The following is a 17,503-nucleotide window of genomic DNA, read 5'->3' as shown; positions in this document are numbered from 1 at the left end:
AATATGGAATTTTTTGGCAGAAGGGTTAAAATGTTACTAAAGATGGAGCAAAATTTTGTTGGCCTGATCTCTATCTGTGATTCAGTAAATTAACAAAAATCCTTTCTCGAAAAAAAATTTATTCATTCAATAATCACCTGAAAATTGGTATCTCTAGTTACCTTCACTAACAGGTAAGGAAGTTTCCTTACTGATACATGATTAAATATAAAGCTGTAAATGAGACAATTGGCACCCTATTTGTCTTTAAACAAATCATTTTTATCCTCCTTAAGTAATGGAAAAGAAAGTATTGAACCTTCTTACCCAATACCATATTAAGTCTTGAGAATTCATGAAGCTTTTAGGCTTCTTAATCTTTTCTTAGTTTTTCTCACCCTTTAAGCAGTATTTGATGGAAGCAGAAGCTTGGACCAGAAATGAGCTGTCCAGATTCAAAGATTAAGGAGTAGGTAGAAGCAGAGGAGGTGAAAACCGGGTTGGGTGGCTACTAACACTGCAGCCACCTCTAGACCAGTCTCATTACTGCTCAAGGATGAGCACAGCCTCCAAAAGTTTCCCTAATCCTGCCAAGGAAAGTACAACTGCCTTAAATCAGTATGTTGATAACATAAGTTTGAGAAAAGCTAAAAAAGATGCTAATTACAGAATACCCTAAATCATAAGTACTCAAGTAAAAGCTTAGACTTCTCAAAGTCTGGATTGGGAGATGGGACTAACATGTTACAAATCAATAAATATAATAAAGTGCTCAAAATAATAAATTAATTACAATTTTGGCATGACTCAAAGCATAATAAGGTAGGAAGGAAGGGTTTTAGATCAAAAAAGGGACAGCTATGCAATTAATTTTTGATTATGACAAAATAAGTTTGTAAGTGACCAGGCTGACTGAAGAGACATCACAATAAATTTTCACCTAATTTTTAAAAGGCCAGCTTTCTCATGGATTTCCAGCCAATTGAAAATAAGATAAATGTGTGGCCTTTAGAGTTTTTAATTTAGGGGAAAAAATAAAAGATGGCAAAGATCTCACGGGCAAAAAGCATTTCAGTGACAAAAGCTACAGACATTTAGAAACAAAACATTTTGACTCTAACATGCTTCCCAAGAATGATTTTTAACATCAGCATATTTTGAGTTGCACAGGAGGAAAAGGACTTTAGTATTTCCGTGATATACAAAGAAAGAATCATTTTATTTCAAATTATGACTTTACATAATTAAAGATCTGAAGACTGTAAACTGCTTCTTTTCTCATGTGAAGCAGCTGATATTGCTGGGGGCAGACAAGGTACTGGGAAGGGGGCAGGGGGATGTTACGATAGGAGTAGAGCAGCCAAAGTGAGAAACCTCCCCAAATCCCTCATTTGCCTGGTTTCTTTCCACAAGTACTAAAGACATGTAAATTCCAGCAGCAGAAGGGAGGAAACAAATCTCAAGTCAACACTCCTCCAGTACCATGACAAAAGAGCACCAGGGGAAGGTTCTGATAGACTAAAGGCAAGAAACATTTGAAAGTTATAAAATGGATTCCATTTTTATTAAATAATGCAAATGTTTTTCTTGGCACCATTTAGACAGCAATTCTTAGCTTCTCTTGTAGAACAAACCAAGTTAATTTGACTTGGAGGAGAAGAAGGCCATTTAAATCAACTGGCAAGCAAACAGATTCACATTTGAGGACAGTTCTCGTTGTCTGGCATTCTTTGTCACTCAACTCATCTGCAGGATCCAATGGGACTCCCTACCTCACCCGGTCAGCTCAGTGTGAGCATGTCCTTTAAAATGAACAGCAATCCCCCTTGGTCACCTGGAGGAGCTTCGCTCTTTGCTCACACAATCATCCTGAGAGGTGGCATCACCATTGCCCATCATACTGCAGGTCCTCCGTTTTTTCCTCCTATGCACTGTACCATCAGCTTCAGAGCCAGATTCACACTTAAATAGAAAGCAAAAAAAACCAAATTCAGTATGGTACATTCAATTTTTTCACTAAGTTCCTCCAATGCCAATCTCCTCCTGTGCAAATCACTTTTTACCTAGTAAAAAATTCTTAAGATGTTTCTGGTTTTCAGAAGGTTTACAATTACCCTCCATCTAAATTTCTCTTTGTCATATATGAATAAGTACATTTCAATATTTTAAAAAAGATACTTTGTCAGCAGAGATACTCTTATCAATGAACATTGCTTCCTAAATTGCTGTGCCACTCCTCTCCAGCCCTCCTACAACAAAAGAACAAAAACTAACGAGTAAACTTTCCAGTGAGATACTTCCTTAAATTTAGCTAAGGTAGTACCAGCATTATATTCCAGATTTTTCAAGTCTGGCAGGACTTATAAGAAAATGAGAACCCCAACCCCTTCCCCTCAACTTTCAATGCTCCTTCTGGCAGGACCCTTGAAAACTCAGTTTAATCTCATATCATAAGCACATCAGAACTTACAAGAATTTAAGTAAAATTGGATCAGTAATTTATACATCTTTATACATTTTATATAAATCAGTTCTACATTTATACAATCAATTATAAAGGGGAAACTCCATAATTTTAGTCAAAGGAAGAAAAAGCAAAACTACTAACAAACATGAAATCTGGGTTTTTAATTTATCTTAAAAAGAAAAAGTATTAAGTAGATTGCTCAGTGACACAAAAGGGCAGAAATCTTTACATAAAACACAAATATGGGTCTATAGATATCATCACCTTGATGAAGGCATTCATTCCAGAAACCTACTGCAATTAAACAAAGATCCAATTCTATGAACTTCTCCAAAATATCTTGACTAAGAGAAGGTACAAGATATCCTCTTCTGACCAAGCCTCATAGCCCAAGCAATCATCACAGTAGGTTTCCAGGTAAGCCTTACCTCAGAATCTGAATCGGATGAGCTAGAGCTGGAAGAACTAGAGGAGTCACTAGAACTGTCAGAGGCAATGCCTGTAGACTCTTGGAGATCAACAGAATCAGCAAGTACTGCCAGTTCAGGATGTTCTTGCTTCAAAATCCTAAGAGATGAGAGACCACCACATATGTGTGATTTTAACGAAGAGCAATAATGACAAATAAGGATGCAGGGTTAAGAGTTGAGATTGAGACGCCTTGAACTGAATAATACCTCTATTCAGAGGGAATTTTTTAATAGTGGTGAAGTCATATACCAAAGTACAAGTTGGGCCCCAAAATTTATGCTTTTTTTGAAATTGCTTGTTTAACCAGCTATACACACCACTACATTGCACTGTAGGGAAAAGAGCTAAATGAACTATATTTGGAGGAAGTTTTTTGGCATAAAAGAAGAAAACAAGAAGCACAGGGAAATTAGGTTTCCTGGTCATTTTAATGATAGTCACATTTCCACAGCACAGCATTTAAAGGCCTGACACTGATTTAGTTAAATTCAATTGTGAATAGGGAAAATTAGCCATACAAGAGAAAGGAGTTATATGTGGCAGATTGGTATCCTTCCTTTTAATGAGGGGGTTATGGTTTAGAAAATGACAAATTACTAAACAAGGGCTCAGAAAGCTCAGATATTAAAGAAAGCTTTCTATCTTCAGAAAAGTTGTTCTGATATCCACATTAGTGGATGGCAAAAATCCCACTCTCTTTGCAGGGCTTCTGGATAGCCCACATCACACCTTGCAGTGGCCTAAATGAACAGAAATCAATGGGTCTCAGCCCTCTGAGGTACCCAAGAATCCAAGGAAGAACAAAAGCCACCACCCTTGCTGGCCACCTCAGCAGGGAAGCTGAGGGTTGAGTGAGCCAGAATCCCCCTCTTACCCCGAGTGCTGGTCCCTCCAGGTCAGGGTTGGGACACAGTGGCACGGGGGTGGCTTGCACTGCCGCTGCCCGTGCTGTATCTGTTCTGTGGATAAATAGAGGAGCTAAGTCTCCAGGGCAGTCACCCCACAAGAATTGAAGGCAATAGTTCAAATGGGAATAATGCTTCTTGGCAATTAAAAAAAAAAAAAAAACAAGAAAAAAAAACACACAAAAACACACAAAAAACTAATAAGCTCGTTTTCCCAGTTATAATTTAAAAATAAAATGAAAATAAAATAACATTCCTAATCCTAAGCATGCATAAAAAATTCTAGTCAGATATCTAATTTTGGACCCAATCTCTTCAACCCCAAATACATTTCTTATAGTCCCACTGTTCCCACTGTACTTATTTAATATGTAAGGATGTACTTTGCTTCAGCAATGAGGACAGAAATCTGGGCTTTTTCTGTTTAGTTTTCTGTAGTTTTCTGTAGAGATGTGTTCATGGCAAGAAGAAAAATCTGACACTTCTCACCTGTACCACTTCCTTGATAACTTTGGTCTTCCTCTTACTGTCTTGTGCCACACAACAGGGAAATTAGTACTGCTGGCAAAATTTTGGGTGATGGCAATAGTAGTGTCAAGGTTGAGAACAACATGCCACCAACCTCCTGAAAATCAAAAAACATTGTTCATCCATTAAATGGAGATGTCACATTAGCTAGAACATCAAAGACACTTCTATATCAGAACCTCTTTGATTTGCTGCATAGCTTCAGAACTTTATTCATAAAATGAAGTGATAAAATAGTGATAAAAATCACTAATAAAAAAATTATTTCATCCTGAAATGGATTCCTTAGATATGTCAATAATTTTAGATGGTTAAAGTTAACTAGGTCCTTTTGCCACATTTGGGACATCTTAGCAATGCTCCTTATGTTTCAAGAACTGAAATTCCTAAAGTGATTTGAAAATATTTTTTAAAAATATCCTTGTCATTTTTCTTGCCTGTCCCTCTTCCAAGAAATTCTTCACAAATATCTGTTTTCAATAAACATAGCTCAGTCATTTCTCTGTAATACATCTTCTGTTTTTGCAGAGACTCCCAATTCAATCTCAGATTTCTACTTTTTTAGAATTCCACATTTCCCCTACAGATAGATAGATACTTTCTACTATAAGAGGTCTTTCCTGATCTTCAGGTCAGTGGTTATGCTCTCCTCAAATTACCAAATATATATTTATTTATATGCTGCATCCTCTCCCATAGGAACTAAGCTTAAAGACTCTTGTCTTCACATGCTTAGAATCTAATTTAGTTCCCTATGTCGCTAGTACATAAAATAAGCATTTAATAAATACTTGTAAGACAAATCAGTTTTGCTATAAGTATTTGTGTAGTAATCATCAAAGAGTTCCCCTATATAGGTATATTGGTATATCTTACATATAAAAGCCACAGCAGATTTTGAAAATGATTGCTTGATAATATTTTTAAAAGCATTCATTAAGTATTTAATATGTACAAATTACTGGAATAAAAATAGAATTTTCCATTTTCCATCAAGGAAATCACATTCTATGTTAAAGTGATATCTCTCTAAATTTAGCTAAACTGGTATTTGATTCATAAAAACTGAGTTAAAGTTTTCAAAAACTTATGGACACCAAGTCAATTCGTTATTTGATTTACATTATAGGTGTATAGGGACATTTGGTTAACTTTTGCTTTAATTGGCTTAATTTAAATGCGCTGAATCTCTGATATTTCTTTTTTTTTTTTTTTAATCAGTCTATTCATACCTGGTACAAAGACAGTCTCTCCTGGTCTCTGTAAGATTTCTAACGGTTTGAATTCTGGTGGCCAAGTTGGAAGTTGTGTTCGGGGATAAATGGTATTGAACCATGTAATAGCTTCATCTTGCTGATTTCCACCTTCATCACGAGTCACCTTTATAAGTTCCCTAGGAGTACTGGTAGGAAAGAGGCACCATCGTTTGTGTCCTTGTACTAAGGCATTCCATGCACTGGTACCCAACGGATCAATGTGAATTCCTGTTCCAGATCGTGGTGGCCCCATCACAAACCACCTATAATAAGGGGAAAAAAACCCATCTAAATATAAGTAGTGTGTAAAAATTGTAATCCTTCAACATCTTCACACACACACACACACACACACACACACACACACACACACAATATTTTAAGATCAAGAAGTTTTTCCAACTTAAGTTAGAAGCACTATTTACTGTAGCCTGTTAATCAAATTTTGCCAAAAACCTGCAAAAACTCTGGAAAAGTATTAAGAGTTCTTTCTCTTTTTAGCAACAGAGATCACAATTCAAATACTTCAGTGCCAATGGCTATCAAGGCACTAAGGAAGGGGAGTTAATCAAGAAGTTTACAATCCAGAGGGAAAATAAAAGACACAAACTTAAAACAGTACCTTGCAAAATTACACAACAAGTTATGTTTAGAAGAATGCCTGGTTAGAACAAAGTATGTTACTTAACCAAAGTCTATAAAACAAAGAATACTCAGCTAATTTAAATAATATCATTCCTAAGCATTATGTCAAGGTTAAAGAACTTTCAGACATCAATACTAAAAGGGAAACACTGCCAATCCTCTCCTAAGATTGGGACTAGACCTGGATTTTCTCTGCAATTTACTACGTTAGAGTTGCCTAAGGCATTGAGAGGCTAAATGAATAGCCCAGACTCACAAGGGTTTAATTTAACCTATATTTCCAGTCAGGGACAGTGTTGGAACTAACCCATTGACAACCTGTTTTCTGGAATAATGCTGAAGATACCTGTTTTACAAAGACGGTTTTAAATATCTTGAAAAGAGTGGTTATCCAGAGATTCTTAAGGCTTTGATATATGGTCTGTCCCCAGTTATTGAAAATAACATGTGGCTAACCAAGGAAAGAATTTTCTTTTGAAAAAAACTCCCCCCAATAGGTAAATCTCTAGTCATATATATACTGAAGAGAATTATATACTAAACCAAATTCAGATTTCCTGCTTCAAATCCTGGTTCTTCAACTTACTGCCTTTGTGAGGGCAAATAACTCAACCCATCTGGGTGCCAACTTCCTTAACAGTAAAAAGGAGGAAAGTCCAGCTCTAAATCTATAATCCGTTCTCAACTATCCTACTGCTGATTCTTTCCTCCTACCACCCAAAACAAAACAAAAAGCATCCCACTACTGAAAAAGCTGTATACTGGAAAGCCCTTAATAAATGTTTAATGAATCACTTAAGTCAGTCAAGTTGAAATAATCATTCCAATTATTCACTTGAAACTTTATTATTAGCTTTCTTTCTACCATGGTTGCTAGTATACTTAGCAGTTAATTTACCTGTTTGAGTGTAGGCAAGATAAATAGAAGACTGATTGAAGCCTGGTCAATAGTGGATGCTTGTCAATTGTTCTGGTAATGGGTTGAAAATGGCTAAATCATGCTCCTGGCAACTATGAAAAACTACGGCTGTAATAAAATTTTAGTCACCCAATAAAATCTACTGGTACATTGAAAACTGAAGAGTCTACCTGTAAGGTGGCCTGCGCTTTTCTCCTGCATACTGGAACAGGTCATCTGTGAAAAATTTGGGAACCTTATAATCCTCCAAAAGTTTTTTCCTCTTGGGGTGCTCCCCATAGCTGCTATCAAAGATGTAAAGGGGACTGTCATCTCGGGTGCTCTCCATGTATTCAATGTAGTACTTCATCTTCATCTTCACGGAATAGCCATCATTATCCTCCCCGCATTTGAACTTCTGGTTCCTGTATTTGCGTTTCAGGCGCTCCAGAGTCCATTTTTCTTGGGCAGACCAGCCCTCCTGGGCTTTCAGCAGGACGACAGGCTTGTAGGGCCTTTCGTAGCGCTCCACAAATTCCTCTACAGAGAGCAGCAAAGCATCTACTCTTTCCACGTTATCCTGAAAACGTTATAACAGACAATGCGGTTAAGCAAGAGGGGGAGGGGGAGGAGTTAGAAAATGCGAGTATCCCCTAGGGGCCGATTATCCAAGAGACTTGGGTGGGTAGAACATTCCCCGTTTCTTTCTCAGACCCTGGGGTCGAGCCCAACTACCGGTGTATTCCTTGCTCCCCAGCCCCCCGCCCCGCCCTACCCTCGCAGTGGCTGCCCCTAGCATCAGGGCTCCTTCCCACGTGGGGTAAAGCAGTCTGTCAGCTGGGTCAGACCCCTCCCCTCGCGGCCAAACTATCCGGCGAGAAGGTGACGTCCTCCTCGGCCTGCTCCTCCTCAAGCCTCCGGGGCACGGGCCCTGGCGGGTCCGGCTCCGAGATCCGCGGTCCCAGAGAGGGCTTCAATTAGAAGGCCTTCCGGCTCGGCCAAGCAGGCTCCGCCCCAGACACAGAGTGGGGGCCTTTGGGAGCTGCGGACCTCTCCACATCCCCGGAGACCCCGACCGCACTCACCGCTACAGTGGCGGGGTTCAGCGAGAAGCTCTCGAAGTAGTTATGCCGGGTCCAGTCTAAGGAGTCTTTCAGCTCCGGCCGCGCGCTGCGCTTCGCCTCCCGAATCCGCTTCTTGCTCTTGTGGTTCATTCTGCAGGAGGCCCTGACCAGTCCTCCCCTATCTCAGCTACACTCGACAAACTCCAGGAGGCTCCGCGATCCGCCCCCTTTCCTGAACAACGAGATAAGGAGCAAGGAGGGACAGCGTCCGCACTACCTCTCCTTTTCTACCGGCTCCTTTAAATGTACCTTCCAGAAAATTCAGTTCACTTGCACTTCCCCTATTCCGAGCGTCGGATTGGCCAAAGGAATTCCTCCGGCACCACCCATCAATCCTAGGAACCCGCTCATTGGTCTTGGAGCTTTTCGGCCACGCCCTCTGTCCCTTGGTTGTATCGCCATATTGAGAAGGTCAAATTGAAAGAGACAACAGGCTGAGGCCTGAAACTGGCCTGCTGTATGGCCTGCTGTAGCTGCCCCTCGCTCTTGCTTCCGGTTTTAGCGATCTGTTTCCGCTCGACATCTTTTTTTTTTTTTTTTTTTTTTCCGATTATTTCTCTATCGCTGTTCAGTATCCTTACTCTAGATTTGCTCCATTTGCCGCTCTGTCAGCATGTTCTTATCTTTTTAACGCATTCAATTGCTAAGAGGGCTGAGATACAAAGAGATTTGGGACCAACCTAGTTACTATTTTCGGGGGGGGGGGGGGGGGAAGAAAGGGGGTATGAAGAAGTAGCCGATACGTGGGAGCCTTAGCCACGTGTTACCAAGTTTTACTTTTAGGGTTCCATCTGGGTTATTGGGTCTCTGGCCACTTCTAGTGCTTTAGGGTTATCCGCGCACATTTAATGGAGTATTAGCTCTACTTTGGATGCCTCAGATATGGCTCATCCGGAGGCTACTTCCCTGGAAGAACCTGTGGTCAGGGCCCAGCGGTTCCAGTTCTCTGAGGAGTCAGGACCCAGAGGGAAAAGGGCGGTATTGGAGGTCCATATTCCCCAGGTGGGTAGAATGGTGAGATTTTTAGAGGGAAGATGGGATAGGGAGGAAGTCAAGGCTCTAGGAGGGATTCAATAAATAAAGGGTCCTTCAGAGAACTTTCTCTATCCCTGTGCCATTACTTGGGCTGGAGGACAATTGGAATCCAGCTGGACTGCTTTCCTGAATAAGGCTGTCACAGTTCCCTGGGAGTCCTTTTATTCGTGGGAATACAGTTGGGTGAATGAGTGCTTTTTGGTGGGGTAGTTTAGAGCTCTAGCAACAAGTTCATCTCTGTGTCCCATGCAGTGCAGTGCAAAGTGGCTTTGGAGTGGCAAGGCCGGGTTTGAACTGTAAAGCCGGAGAAACTGAGACAAGATAGAGATTAGAGAGTATTTAATATTTTATTTGAAAGGGAGAGATTTACTGGGACCAAATGGATCCATGATTTGGTCCCTGGGCTAAATGAGACTATCATCTCCAAGAATCCAGCAAACGATCTGAATTCTCAATGACATATGTACACATGGCTCAGATACAGGCTGAGGCAGAAGCGGAGTTATGGTACTAAGAGCAAGGACTGGACTCTGACAGAGTGGGGGGAAGGCACCGGAAAGGCATCTTGATAAGAAGACTATCTAATTTTCTGTTAGATTGGGATGGGGCGATTCTATTCTCTTATATTCTAAAATATAAGATCTTTTATCCTTATCAAATATTCTGATTAAGAGGAAGGGGTGGTTTTGTAGGATTGAGCAGAACAATTGAGGGAAACTGAGTCAGGATAATAAAAGAGAACTGTGGTACAACAGAATCCCTTCCTGAGCCTTGATTCCCTCATCCCAGATCCATATGCACTTTTTTTTTTTTAACTAACTTTTTATTGATAGAACCCATGCCAGGGTTAATTTTTTACAACATTATCCCTTGCATTCACTTCTGTTGCGATTTTTCCCCTCCCTCCTTCCACTCCCTCCCCCAGATGGCAAGCAGTCCTATACATGTTAAATATGTCCTAGATACAGAAGGTAGAAATAACCCGGGAAGAAAAACAAAAATGCAAACAGTTTACATTCATTTCCCAGTGTTCTTTCTTTGGGTGTAGCTGCTTTTGTCCATTATTGATCAATTGAAACTGAGTTAGATCTTCTCTTTGTCAAAGAAATCCATTTCCATTAGAATACATCCTCATACAGTATTGTTGTTGAAGTATATAATGATCTCCTGGTTCTGCTCATTTCACTTAGCATCAGTTCATGTAAGTCTCTCCCAAGCCTCTCTGTATTCATCCTTCTGGTCATTTCTTACAGAATAATAATATTCCATAATATTCATATACCACAATTTACCCAACCATTCTCCAATTGATGGGCATCCATTCATTTTCCAGTTTCTAGCCACTACAAATGGCTGCCACAAACATGAAATGCACTTCTTTAAAACTACTCTGTACCACCTTGTACATGAAGCATATCCTCTTCCCCAAATTTTGTTCAGTTGTGAACTGAATTAACCTTGCCTGATCTTAGTTCTAATCCATCTCCATTTCTAGGGATAACAAATTATTTCCATTTTATCTGCCCTGCACCTGCTGCTTACAGCTTTTTGGAGGTTTGCAAAATACTTTACCATTAAAAAAATGGCATCTAAATATTCTATGTTAGTCTCACAATCTTGAGATATGTACATTTGTAATCCCAATTTTAGGGTGTTAGAAACTGATGAAGACAAAAGCTATTTTGTCCAGGATCACATTGAGGTCACAATTAACTCCAGTCTAGCATCCTATCTCCTATTCCATCTAGCTGCCTTTTAGATATTTGCACTATCTAATCTTGCAGTCATCTAGCAAGGTTGTGGGGAAAATACTTTTAAAATAATAATTAAAAGCATTACTTGTTAGCATATAGCAAACCATTTTTTAAGATTGACTAGCAGAAAGCTCAAGGAGATTTACACATTACACTTAGCCAAGTTGCTTCTCCAAGCTAAGATGTATAGTGGAAGGAAATGCTGGATTTGTACTTAGAACCCAAGTCCAATCTGTACCTTTGCCGAGTCACATAGCTTACATCTTCCCAACTCTTGGCCCACTTTTCATTTTGCCACCAAATGAACAGGCTGAGGTCACACACACAAGAGAAATTCTTCCCACTATTACACTGACCATCTTTTGAGTTTTCCCCCTTTAGTGAGATGTGGAACATTTAATTGGGTCACACAGCATTTTTGCAGCAACTGGATCTTATAACCAGCGAGAATGCTTTTGTCATTTCAGGTTCTACATTTCCAATATGGTATGTACATCTGGCCCTGTGCAGTTGTCTTGGCTCAATACATTTGGCATCACAGAAGGAATCTCATTGGCAAAACCATATTAGAGGTAAAAGTTGATGAGGTTTTAAAATATCTAAAAGATCAGCTTAAGAACTAATACACTAGCAATTTCCTAAGTCCTCCAGATGGTAATACCTCCATAAAAATGTTTTTATATGTTTATGTAATGGTCCAATAGAACCCGAGCTCCTTGAAGGCAGATAGATCCAGACAGAATCATGTAACAGATGTGATCTTGTGGATCAGGAGCTTGTCATTTGACCTATGTTTTGAATAGCAGGCTTTATTATTATTAAGACTTGTTTCATGTCCCAAATCAAATCTTTTAAGGTATTTCCATAATACAAGGGTTTCCTTAAAAATCTTGGCAGATTAACATCTTTAATCTGACATTTCTCCTGAAAATGAACTTTTAAATCTTTTCTTGCATTCTTTTTTTGCAACAAAAAACTCTTTTCTAAGGTTTCCTGCTTTCATATTCCACATATGGAAGCCCTTCAGGCTTTTTACCATCTTGTCCAGTGAATTTGGAGATCTGAAGCATCAAATTGTCATAATCTTGCCTTGTCAAGTACTTTTAGTACTTGTGAAGCAGTTGTTAAAACTCCAGAAATAGCACTTTCAGAATTTCCTCAAGTCTACTGTGTGGGCCTGGACACGAAGGTAGAAAGCCTCTCAAAATCCTGGTTTTGGACATGCAGGTCTACTCATCCAGTGATAGATTGCAAAATTGCTTGGTATAATTTACCCACTCTGCAGATGATTTAAAATGTAAAAAAGCCTTTAATAGGTTCAAGAATTTATCAAATTACACCAACTTCCCAAGCAATGTTTAAATTAATTTTAAAATATCACTTTCTAAATGTTTTTAGATTGGAGCAGGGGTAAGTCTCCCTGGTATAGTAGCTGCTAAATGCGGTGCTGAAGTAATATTGTCTGACAGCTCTGAGCTGCCCCATTGTATAGAAAACTGTCGGCAAAGTTGCTCCATGAATGACTTGCCCAAGATAAGTATCATCGGGCTCACCTGGGGTCAAATCTCTCCAGAGCTGTTGGCTCTCCCTGCTTTGGATATCATTCTGGCCTCTGATGTATTTTTTGACCCAGAAGGTAAGCTTAGCAATTAATTTTTAAGCTTCCTTTAATAATGATTTTCCAGTTAACAAACTTAAAGGCAACTTTGATAATAGAAAAAGCAAAACCTTGATCACTAAATTGTTCCTACAGACTTTGAAGATATTTTAACTACAGTGTACTACCTAATACAAAGGAACCCTCATGTTCAGTTGTGGACTACTTACCAAGTTCGAAGGTAACCAACCTGGAAAATATCTTGTACCCATTACCCTGATTTATTGTTCTGTGTACTCTGGCTACTTTTAAGAACTGTTCTTTAGAGTTACTAGCATAGAAAGCAACTTGGCACCTAAATATTACTGTGCAAACTAGGCAATATTCTAAATATAAAAGCATTCCCAAACTTTATAAACAAATTATGTTTTGACATAGTTAAGGAAAAATTAATGATTGAAGGGGAGATCCAACTGCATTGTTAAGAAAAATCTTTATTTTCTTTAGTGCCGAGTGTTCACTTGAAGCTTTGCTCTACAAGTGGGAGCTGCAATGTATCCATATTCCTCTGGAGTCTTTTGGTGCCGACAAAGAACATCTAGCAGAATCTGCCCTTCCAGGAAGACATACTGTTGAAATGATGATCATTTCTTTGGCAAAGAATGTCCTCTGAAGTGTTCCTATGTCTCCAGCAAATAAGTCCTATATGCTTCTTTTGAACAATATCACAATTCTGTTTAGTGTGCTTGCTGCATAGTAAAGCCACTAACAAGCCCACCCTTCTCAATAGGAACCAGGAATAAAAATTTGCAGAGTATTAAAAAAAGAAAAAAGAAAAAAAGAAAAAACACCCTAATTTCCTAACCATATTTATGTTTATTCACTTGGCTCGGATAAAATAAAGCTTTAGTGTAAACCAAAGCATGCAACTACCATAATAAATTTTACTGAACTATTAAATCTTTAGTCCCAAGAGGTTAAGTACTTGGTGACTTTCACCCTTTTAACAGGTGAAAAATACAAATGGCCAATGCAGGAGCTGTTGATAGGCTACTTTGGTACCTTGGTTTTAGTAACTACTTGGGTATGTGCCAATTTGGCAGTAAATACCCAATTTTAACGTAAGGGGGAGAAAAAAGTTCAGTTAAAAAAATATTACTTGAGTACAGTCAATAATGACATTCACAGGTTAGTTGCATAGGTCTTTCAAACTTAAAAAAAAATTAAGACCAAGACATTGAGTTTAGAGAAAAGCTAACATCAAGAAAAATGTTTTAATTGTAAACTACAGAAAACAGTGGTTATAATACAGAATATCATAAGCAAATAAGATACACCATGTTATCAGTACTTACAAAGGAATGATTTCCTTAATGTTACATTTTTCATATGCCAAGTTCATACATGAAGATGATCAGATTTACCATTTTTTTTTTTGGGGGGGGGGAGAAAAAAATAAGGTGTGTTTATCATCAGCTAGATGTGCTCACTGTATGCTCCGTAATTTATATGCAAGGCCCGGGTGACTGGAAGTGCAGTTGTCAGGCATTTTAATAAACTGGACAGCCATTTGTTTCTGCACGACAAGGCATCTTTACACAGGAGCAATCAGGAGAAAACAGGAAACAGCCAAGCACTCTGCACTGCAACACGCCACCTTAACAGCTAACCAGCATTACTCAACTGCTACACAACTGCGCCTAGTGCACAAAAATACATAAGAGAAGAGATTAGAATTGTGTTTGGTAAAAGAATCCTTTCAAAAATTAAGTTTTGTCACCTGAAAAGTCTTATACAAATTTGGGTTCAGATACTACTTAGCATCTGAAAGTAGTTAGTATTTCACAAACAAATCTACACCAAAGTTTTGTAGAATTTTTTTTTTAAAGAAATGAAGGCAATGTTGAGTTAACTTCTCTTGATAGCATTAGGCTAATTCAGCATGTAATGGCTGCATGTTTCCTCAAAACTCAAGAGGCCACAAATTAGGTTAAGGGAGTCTGTTTAATTTCAAACAAACAAACAAAAAAAAATCAGCACTATATAAACAAAAATGAAAATTTACCTCAAATATCCAAAGCCAATAATGAAATCTGTAGTCGTTCACTTCACTAAATTACAAGAAATTTGAATAACAGCAACAAAAGGGCACATAAAATGAAGTTTGCCATCTGAGGCAGCTTAAAACAAGTTAAAAAGTTAGACAAAATGTTACAAAATAACCTTTTCAATAGCCAGTTGCTTGTTCCAGGGACTCTTCAATGGACTGAATGTGGTCTTTCCCCCCAAGTCATCCATTATGTTGCTTTCTGCGGTATCTAGGTTTGAAAAGAAAGAAATTCAGCCAACTTTCCATACAAACACCCCCTAGTAATGTGGTTAACTTCAGGCCAAATTTCTGGTTATGCTTGATGGCCTCACTAAAAAACTTAGTGAAATTGTTGAAAGTTATAATGCTCTACACACACCCACCCATACTGCCTAAAGCCTAATTTGAGTTTAAACTATCAGCATAAATTTAAAGCCTGGTTTAAACTTCCTTGACCATGAATCAAAAATGAAAATAAGGAAAAAAGGCTGTATTCAAACCGTCTTTACCTTGAACCCAGTTTATCAATTAGCTGTTATTTTGCACATGTGGGAGAAATAATCTTAAGTTAATGAACACTTAGCTTTTAAATCTGAACTACTAAGGCCCCTTTACTTTTAAAAACAGGACCAAATAATTCGAGGGGTTAAAGACACACTATCCTTTCCCATTCTGTATTCAATGTATTTCCCCCCAAAATTTGGTGCTTAATTTTTTGCCAAATCCAAATTCCCAGTTAGCACACCAACTGATGAACTGAACGTTCTTTTAAAGGATAGTGCATCTTTAACATTTAAAGACAAACCTGCTCCAACACACGCCCACAGAAACTGGTCCCTGGAGGATCAGCCAAATCAGTTAAAATCTGCAATACTGGCCAATATTCTTTTAGCAAACAGGAGACCGCAGCTTTAAAGGGGAAAATGCAGATGTTGGATAAAAAACAGCAAGAAATAATCACTTCATTAATAGGTCTCTTAACAGTTTAAGCAAACAGCCATTAATAGCTAAATAAACCAACTTTTTTCTGCAAAACCTCTGACTTTGATATTACTCTCATAGCAGAGTAAGTCGAACTCCTAACTTGTTTATTTCAGGTCAACTGTCTTAACTACTCCAAACCCCACTTAAATTCTATAGTGTAAATCTGTGTCTCCCGGTTTAGGAGATAAACCTTGGATCCTTATAGACATTACCATGATCCTAAGATGAAACAGCTCCTTCTTCTTCAGGAGACTTGGGGGGACTCTTGGATCGAGATCTAGATTTTGATTCCCTCTTCGACACTGGTGGAGGACTTCTGGATCTGGACCTGGACCTGGACCTGGACCGGGATCTGGAGACCGACGAGGACTTCGATTTGGATCTACGGGCCGACCTAGACTTGGAGGTAGATCGAGATCTGGATCGAGTGCGAGAACGAGACTTGGACCGGCTGTAACGAGATCGGCTTCGGGATCTGGATCGACTCCGGCTTCGGGAACGGCTGCGGCGACGCCGCCTCGGGCTAGAGGCAGAAACAGGCATAACAGGCAGAGTTAGAAAATAGCTGGTTCGGCCCCGCCCGCGTGCTCCCGCCCAGGCCGCCATTATCTCACCCCACCAAGCGCCGCCATTTCCCTAGTCTAAAGGGGGAGGGGAGTCTTCTCCCCGAGCCATTATTCCCCACCTCACAAGGCAGGCCTGGCTACACCCTGGAACCCGAGGGGTCCAGAATCTTGCCCCAAGACATTGGAAACAAAAGGCTCCACTGTGGGGGAGGGGAAGGTGGGACCACGTGTCCCCCTTCCAACCCCAGCCATTTAGACCACCACGTGGCTCCTTGGGCCCAAGGGAGCACCTTTCGTTCCTTCAGCTTTCCTCCCTCTCGATTTCAGGGAAAAGAAGAGGGCATAAATATAGGACCTTCTCTGGAGACTTTTAAAGTGAAATTACATTCGCCACACCGCCCTCACCACCTCTTCCTTTCTCCGCCAACCCGAACCCCTGAAAGTTGCCGCCCCCCTTTTACCTGCGGCTCCGGCGTCCGTAGCCGCCTCCCCCGTACCTGCGGGGCGGCGGTCCTCGGCGGCTGTGATGGGAGTCAGGCGGGCGGCCATAGCGGGCCATTTGCACCCGCAGCTCCCGGCCATCAAGCACGGCGCCGTCCATGGCGTCCATAGCATCTTCCGCGTCTCGCTTGTCGTGGAAGCGCACGAAGGCGAAACCACGGGATTCTTTAGTGTAGCGATCGCGGGGGATATAGACATCGCCCACCCGGCCATACTTTTCAAAGACTCGTCGCAGCGTGTCGGGCGAGGTGCGATATGTCAGGTTATCCACCTTCAGGGAGGTCATTCCCTCCACGTCTGGGGGAGGACGCCCGTAACTCATGGCCGGCTAGGGATCGGCCCGAAGGCTGCGCGCCGAGAAATCAACGCCCTGGGAGGGCCCGCGCGCGCGCTCAGCTAGAGGCGGTAGCAGCGACCCCGACGGTTCGCCGCAACCAGCAGGCTCCAGTCACCCTTTCTCTTCAGAGGGACCTGCGGCTCGGTGGATGGGAGGAGATTTAGAAGAGTTTGATCCGGTTTCACGACCCTCGAGATGATTGCAAGACCTTCCTCTTCCCTCACCTGAAAAGTAACTGAACAGGGCGCTACAATCCAGCGCCCGTTTATCACCCTCCTCACAAAATGGCGACAGCGCTACCCGGAAATGAAAACGCTTGAGTCATTAGCTCCGCCCCTCAGCCAATCTGTGTAGCCCAATCTCCTCT

The 17,503-nt window shown here is 40.4% G+C and overlaps 3 protein-coding genes across 6 annotated transcripts; 1 reads left to right on the top strand and 2 right to left on the bottom strand.

Annotated features, from left to right (window-relative positions):
* Nucleotides 1-1,513: 1,513 nt before the first annotated feature.
* JMJD6 (jumonji domain containing 6, arginine demethylase and lysine hydroxylase) lies at nt 1,514-8,915 on the bottom strand. Of its 3 annotated transcripts, none has more exons than XM_051995536.1 (6): nt 8,235-8,915; nt 7,341-7,729; nt 5,583-5,869; nt 4,312-4,447; nt 2,875-3,013; nt 1,514-1,941 (listed from the first exon to the last, which is right to left on the bottom strand). In XM_051995536.1, the coding sequence occupies exons 1-6, from the start codon at nt 8,361-8,363 to the stop codon at nt 1,810-1,812; spliced, it is 1,212 nt and encodes a 403-aa protein (XP_051851496.1). In that variant the 5' UTR covers nt 8,364-8,915; the 3' UTR covers nt 1,514-1,809. The 3 variants fall into 3 exon arrangements, with proteins under 3 accessions (XP_051851496.1, XP_051851497.1, XP_051851498.1); XM_051995537.1 differs by having other exon boundaries at nt 7,925-8,320; XM_051995538.1 differs by lacking the exon at nt 1,514-1,941 and adding an exon at nt 3,792-3,876 and having other exon boundaries at nt 2,901-3,013.
* A 123-nt stretch (nt 8,916-9,038) lies between these two features.
* On the top strand, nt 9,039-13,619 carry METTL23 (methyltransferase like 23). The gene is made up of 5 exons (XM_051995539.1): nt 9,039-9,275; nt 11,530-11,634; nt 12,461-12,698; nt 12,816-12,900; nt 13,167-13,619. Exons 1-5 carry the CDS (start codon nt 9,156-9,158, stop codon nt 13,330-13,332), a joined length of 714 nt encoding a protein of 237 aa, XP_051851499.1. The 5' UTR covers nt 9,039-9,155; the 3' UTR covers nt 13,333-13,619.
* A 195-nt stretch (nt 13,620-13,814) lies between these two features.
* Nucleotides 13,815-17,407, bottom strand: SRSF2 (serine and arginine rich splicing factor 2). Of its 2 annotated transcripts, none has more exons than XM_051995541.1 (3): nt 16,796-17,407; nt 15,945-16,255; nt 13,815-14,977 (listed from the first exon to the last, which is right to left on the bottom strand). In XM_051995541.1, the coding sequence occupies exons 1-2, from the start codon at nt 17,119-17,121 to the stop codon at nt 15,952-15,954; spliced, it is 630 nt and encodes a 209-aa protein (XP_051851501.1). In that variant the 5' UTR covers nt 17,122-17,407; the 3' UTR covers nt 13,815-14,977; nt 15,945-15,951. The 2 variants fall into 2 exon arrangements, with proteins under 2 accessions (XP_051851501.1, XP_051851500.1); XM_051995540.1 differs by having other exon boundaries at nt 16,760-17,405.
* Between the last annotated feature and the right edge of the window lie 96 nt (nt 17,408-17,503).

The sequence above is a fragment of the Antechinus flavipes genome, chromosome 4 (genome assembly GCF_016432865.1).
Source record: "Antechinus flavipes isolate AdamAnt ecotype Samford, QLD, Australia chromosome 4, AdamAnt_v2, whole genome shotgun sequence".
NCBI lineage: Eukaryota > Metazoa > Chordata > Mammalia > Dasyuromorphia > Dasyuridae > Antechinus > Antechinus flavipes.
Note: the sequence above shows the minus strand (reverse complement) of the source record. Positions and strands in the feature narration are given on the sequence as shown.